The sequence below is a fragment of the Gossypium hirsutum genome, chromosome D12 (assembly GCF_007990345.1).
Source record: "Gossypium hirsutum isolate 1008001.06 chromosome D12, Gossypium_hirsutum_v2.1, whole genome shotgun sequence".
NCBI lineage: Eukaryota > Viridiplantae > Streptophyta > Magnoliopsida > Malvales > Malvaceae > Gossypium > Gossypium hirsutum.
Window position 1 is genome coordinate 9355517 of NC_053448.1, and position 6324 is coordinate 9361840.

The window sequence follows — 6324 nt, forward strand, 5'->3', positions numbered from 1 at the left end:
TTTTCTTTTCCCAAAAAATTTTCTGACGTTAGACTTTTGTTTCTCTACCGTGTTTTTTCCCTTTTTGTTCCCTTTTGGTTTTTGTTCCCCTTTGGCCGAGTCTTGTTTCTTCTCTTTCCCCTCCTCTTTTCGTTTTTGTATTTTTTTTGTGAGTCATCTCTTTGGGCGCAACTTTCGACTTCATCTGTTTCGGTAAGTGGAATATTTCCCTTTAGTTATCGCATTTCGATTAGGCAGTTAACAAAGGGTTCATTTTACTCCCGTTTAGGTGCTGTTCAAAGGTTTTAAGCGGATATTTCAGCGTGTGGAGACGATTGGTTATCAGATTCATCGTGGTAAGTTTTCGAGTCGTCGTTGGTTTAGTTTCTCGAGTTTTATGTTGAGGGTATTTTGTTGATTGACGAATCAAATGATTAATTACGGGATATATTGGTCAAATATACGTTTCTAAAGTCTCTGGTTACTTTGCACAGCGAATAGATACGAGGTGTGTACTCAAAACGCAGAAAATGAGATTCGGTGAAAAGTTGAAATTGCTTGCTGTCGAGAAATAAAAGAATTAAGAGAAAATGATAAGAAAAATTGTAGTGAAAGGAAATAAGGGTGTTATAAACTTGGAAATGAAAATTCTGCAATAAAATAGTTTTGGACAGCAGCAGTAGTTTAAATTTGAAAAATCATAAAAAATAGTGGAAATTGAGTTAGAGGTTGAATAAAATATGAAATTAAAATTTATTGAGTTTAGATTTTCATGGAAGAAATAATGTAGGCAATGAAATTGTAAGTTATGAGATATAATGAATTTTGTGAGACAATGTTAGAATGGTTTCGGGTTCCCCTGTTCTGACTTTGGAAAATCATCAAAATTTGTAAAAAAATAACTAGGGGCTTAAATATATACGTTTAAATATTTAATGAGTCTACTTTCAAGAGAAACAAACGAAAACATCATCCAAATTTCGTACTAAGAGACAAATAATTTTTAATAAGCAAAGGTTGAAGCTATCAAACAGCAGAATAGGGATAAATTTGAAGATTTTACTCTACTAATTTGGTAAGCTATAAATTCTAAAAATTTTATGGTAGAAATATATTTGATTCTAGTTTCGAAAACATCAAACGGATCTTAATTTGGAATTCTGTAGCTCAAGTTATAAATAATTTAGTGACAATTACTCAAGTAGACAACTTTGAATGAACATATTAGTAAATAGTGGAAATATATATGGATATTTAGCTAGCATGGGTTACATTAAGAATGGATCACACGACCAAGGCCAATTTGGGCCGAGTGGGCCACGCGGGCATACACGAGCGTGTGGGCCATTTTTACCGAAATGTTTCTATGGTTGTACTAGTCGCCCAAGTCGACTGTGAACCTACTGTAAGGTCGTTAAGCATTACTTAGACCCCTAAATGTGTGAAATTGACTGAATGATATTTGTACTGAGCATGTTAATATCTGAACTGAATATATGTACTGAAATTGCATAATAGCATATCATTCATGCTATGTTACATTACATTGGGTTCGGGGTTGTTATTTGGAGGAAGTGTACAGAAAGGCTTTAAGCCCAATTTACTGGCAGCTCAGCTGCAAACTATAGTTTTGTGCCGCATTCAGTACTACTTGGAGTGTAGGGATGGGTGGGTTGATTATATCCCCACATGGAGTGTAATGTTGGACAGAGATGGTGTGTACAGGCTGGTTGGGTAGGATTTTGCTATTGCTTAACTGTTACTGCTATTGGTACTGTGATGGGCTAAGGCCCTACTACATTTTAGATACAATACTCAGATGGGCTAAGGCCCAAATTGTCACTGATATTGAAAAGGGCTTAGGCCTAAGACGGTTTAACTGTGCATTGTGAATACTGATTGATTGTTTGTTTTTGTGGGATTACACACCGAGTTTACGTAAACTCACCCTTTTTGTTTAATTTGCATAGGTAATCCCCAGACTTAGACGGATCGGTGCGACGGAGGACTCAGCGGTGGCCACAGTAATTTTTGGACTTTATGGTTTTCAATTACGTTTTATGATTTGATTATTATTGATTATTTGAGTTGTAATTTAAGGGCCTTCTGTGACTTTGGTTTTAAATTTTGGGTTTTTATTTATTTATTTTACTTTATGGATTCATACCTACTGGTCGTAGGAAATTTGGTTTTCAAAAAGTTGAAGTATTTTCTAAACGCATGATCACCTAGACTGTTTTATTAAAGCTTCGCAACGAGAGATGTTTCAAAACAAATGTTTTAAATGAATAAAGACGACTTCCTAAGTTCTAACAAAGGTTTACTAAAGTTAATAACATAGAATGTTTTCATCGTAACAATGAGGTTTCAAAAACACTATTGTTTGACATTGCTAGATACGGCCATAACGTCTAGGCTGGGTTTAGGGTGTTACACAATTTGGCATTAAAACACTTACCCCAGGATGAAATCAGCAACCTCACAATCTTAATTCACTAAAGGGGTAATCACCTCGCGATTTCCACCTAAAACAAAACTCGCACAATTAAAGATACGAGACACCGCTACACATAAATCCCCCCTTTACAAAAAAAGTAGTAGAAATCCTCAAAAGTTGAAACCCAAGAAAAAAGATAGTTACGCAAGAATCGAGTTGCAATCTCTTTAATCAAACACTTCCCTTTGAAATTTAACGACACAAGGATCAATAGACAAGAAAGCAACGAAAATTAGGAGACGAAAGATAAGAAAGAATAAAGTTTGAGAAATTCTCTTTCGTTACTGGAAACCAACGTGAAACAAACAAATGAGAGAAATTGGGAGAAACATGGAATATGTGAATAATGGGGAAACAATATTGGGGAAATATTTTTAAAAAATAATAATAAAATAAAAATACAACCAAACTAACCAGACCCACTAATTTAATCCCTGTCTAATAGATTTTCTAGAGTTCGATTAAAACCCAAATTGCCCAAGATGCACGGCAACAAGAAAAATTAACAAAAATATTCCCACTTGCATAGGCAATGATTCAAACATAAGACCAAAGGATAAATGGAAGCCTTACCATTGAACCAGTAAGCTCATTCTTGTCAAAATTTGAGCGAGAATTAAATTTATGTCAGACACTGAAAATAGGAATTGGGGGTAAAATAACAAAAAATTCAAGAAACATTATTCGAAACCAAAACCTCTTACATACAAACATAACACTTACCTACGAAACCAGATTAATTAACTTAACAAAAAATTTCACAATCTGAACCTAAAATCAGAACGTGACCCCTCTTGATTCCAACAATCCAATTTCTTCTAACCCAATTTTTGGGATGTGACAAGTTTATTTAGCAAGCAATGAATTTCCATCAAAAAGAAGCTTTATAAGATCATATCTAGCCATAATATACCAAAATGACCTACATTTAACAAACTAAAACATGATCAAACCTTCCAACAAGTTAATAACCAATACTCTTCAACCTAACGAAGTTACACAAGTAAACAGACTCTTATTTTCATGCATTATAATGCATAACTCAAGTATTGAAAATTCATCACAGAGAACTTTATAGGTTCGTTACTAATCAAGCATACGACAACAACCAAAATACCATTAAATCAAAAGACTTAACCTAGGTACATGCCATTAACTAACTATATGGACAAAGAGTGCAAAATTAGAATGAGTTAGGCTACTTGGTCTGGGATACTTGTCGAACCTTCAATCTATTAGAGAACCTAATTAGAACTTGTGCATGGAAACAAAAAAAATTCGTATGCAAAGTAATGTATACTTAGTGGTGCTATCATAATTTAAAATCCAAACAAGTTAAAGTTAAATTAAAAGCATAATTGAAATATAACAATTTATAAAGTAACAAACTTTACATAAGTCACATTCTTCACACAATAATCACATTATTAATTTGCCAAAACACCCTCAAGGTATTCACAAGACATACTTGAATACAAGAATTTTCGACGCACCCTTAGGGTATTAGCGTCCATTTAACATAATATAGGTCAATTTCAATTTTAGTACTTTAAACATAATCAATGATCATTTATAATTCACATTCATTTTATTTTCTTAACCCCCATTAGCTAACTTGCATTTGAGAACAGATACACGGATCAACCCACCAACAATCTAGTATACACATTGAAGTGCTAATCGGGCATAAATGCACTGATCCCACCAACCATACCAAAATACACATGTACCTTAGGGTATTTGAGCTAGTGATATGTTCTTGACTCAAAGGGAATTAGATAATTGTCACTTAATGATACATGCTCAGCGCTAGATCTCCCACCTACAAAAGGAACCTAATGGCATGCCAACTATACTTGTAACTCTATTTGATGCTGTTAATAGGACATTATCCGTTATCAACCATCACTCAAACATATAATGATCAAGATATCATAGCATTATTATATTGTAATACAATATTCACACTTGTACATATACATATTTCAAACATAATCCAATCGACTCAATTGATCAAATTTATTCATACATCGAATTATTCTCTAGACTAGAATTATTTGATTATAATTAATTACCTATTTAAGCATAAATTGAAATGAAAGTATGTAAGCATAAACTGGAATAGCTATTCGCGGATGGCCTTTTCTTCTCGTTTATCTTTGGACGTCCCAGTGTCCTCTATGAATTGCATTAGAAGAAAAAACACTTTCCATAAACTCACGACAAATTTAATTTCTCAAGTGTTGCTTATCAAATCAAAGAAGGAAAATAATGAAAAAAGAACACAAGTTGATTAGCCATATTTTCACGATGGAGAAACTGTAAGCCATACCAATATTATCATTTTTATAATTTTTTCCAAAATAAAAATGTAAAATATTATCTTAATTTTATCTCATATCTTATCGTTATTCTTTTATTCAGAACTGTACTTGACAGCAAAAACAACACTTATTTGCTGCCAGTAGAGAGTAGATACACCATTAAGCAACATTTAACACTTAGGATATGGGACTCCACAAGTCGAAGCAACCCTTTTAGCGTTAGGATTGTCGACATACTGTTTAAGAGCTGGGTTCTTAATGTATCCACAGAGGCATGGCTGCTGTTCCTTCAGCCTGCTGCAACAACTGGTTGATGGAGGCGAGGACGACGTGAGCGCCGACATGCAGGGGAGAAGCTTCATGGGATTACATGTCTTTGCCTCCGCCGTGCGAGTTTCACTTGAAAATATCACCACCGCCAGTGCCAGCACACACAAGGCAACAAAGGAAACTCTCATCATCTTTTTTTTTTCTCCTACACAAGCTGCTAATACAAAGAAAGCAAAGAAGTTAAATGGTACTGGGTGCATTGCATGATTTGAGGCACAATTTATAGAAGTTGCGATTGGTAACTCCTCAGATGTTACAGTTTGCACCATGATTTACGGATGTTAAACTCTCTAAGTAATTTTGATTATTCTATTATACTCATATTTGAAATTTAATGTTTAGATTTTTTATATAATACATTTGTCATCATTCGTTTTACAGTTTGATCGTAATTTTGTTTGGATCGAAGGTGATATTTAGATAAAGTTTTTCCAACAATATCATTTATAGAATTTGAATTTGATACAAATATTTAAGAAATAAGTCTACTTTCAGTTTTTCCAACCACTCATTGATTAATGTTTATATTTTAATTTGATATTTTTATTACAATGACATTTGTCGGTTTAAATTGTTAACATTCTTAGTTATTTTAATTGAAATGATGAAAATACAAATAATATTATGAAAATACAAAAATTAAATTATATTAAATTAAAATATAAAAATTAAATTTTATAGTAAAAAATCATAATCACAGTGTGACTTAAAACGATGTATGTTAATACCATATTTTATCATTTGATATAAAAAAATAGTATATTTAAAAAAAATATTTGTATTTAAATTGATTGGAGTAGTTTTATGTTTAGCCCAAACGTAAGGATAGAATGTTTAGAAAAAAAAATTTGGGTAATGGGAATTTGGTAAAATGGTGGCACCTGTCTTATTCTTGTAAAAGTAACCAGCAACGTTGCCAAGGAATCTAAAATTTAGGCATCGTACAAGATTAATGAAAAAATTTAACTAAACAGATTTAAATGCTACAGTTTAATCAGGACTAAAATTTTAAAATTTGACAAGTACAAAAATTAAAATTGATTAATTCAAAAACTAAAAGGAATAAATCGACCATTCCTTTAAAGTAAAGTTCCTTTAGGACGAATTGTCATAAATCAAGATAAGAGATCATCTAACACAAGCCAATGGATGATACTCAGATAATCCAAACAAAAAGAATGTCCACATTCTCAT

General features: G+C 32.6%; 1 protein-coding gene across 1 annotated transcript; it reads right to left on the reverse strand.

Annotated features, from left to right (window-relative positions):
- Positions 1–4787: 4787 nt before the first annotated feature.
- Positions 4788–5322, reverse strand: LOC121224661 (non-specific lipid-transfer protein 2). Its single transcript, XM_041108410.1, has one exon. The coding sequence runs from the start codon at positions 5259–5261 to the stop codon at positions 4971–4973; it is 291 nt and encodes a 96-aa protein (XP_040964344.1). The 5' UTR covers positions 5262–5322; the 3' UTR covers positions 4788–4970.
- Between the last annotated feature and the right edge of the window lie 1002 nt (positions 5323–6324).

Coding starts and splice junctions, on each gene's coding strand:
- LOC121224661 (XM_041108410.1), bottom strand. CDS start 5,261: ATGATGAGAGTTTCCTTTGTTGCCTTGTGTGTGCTGGCACTGGCGGTG.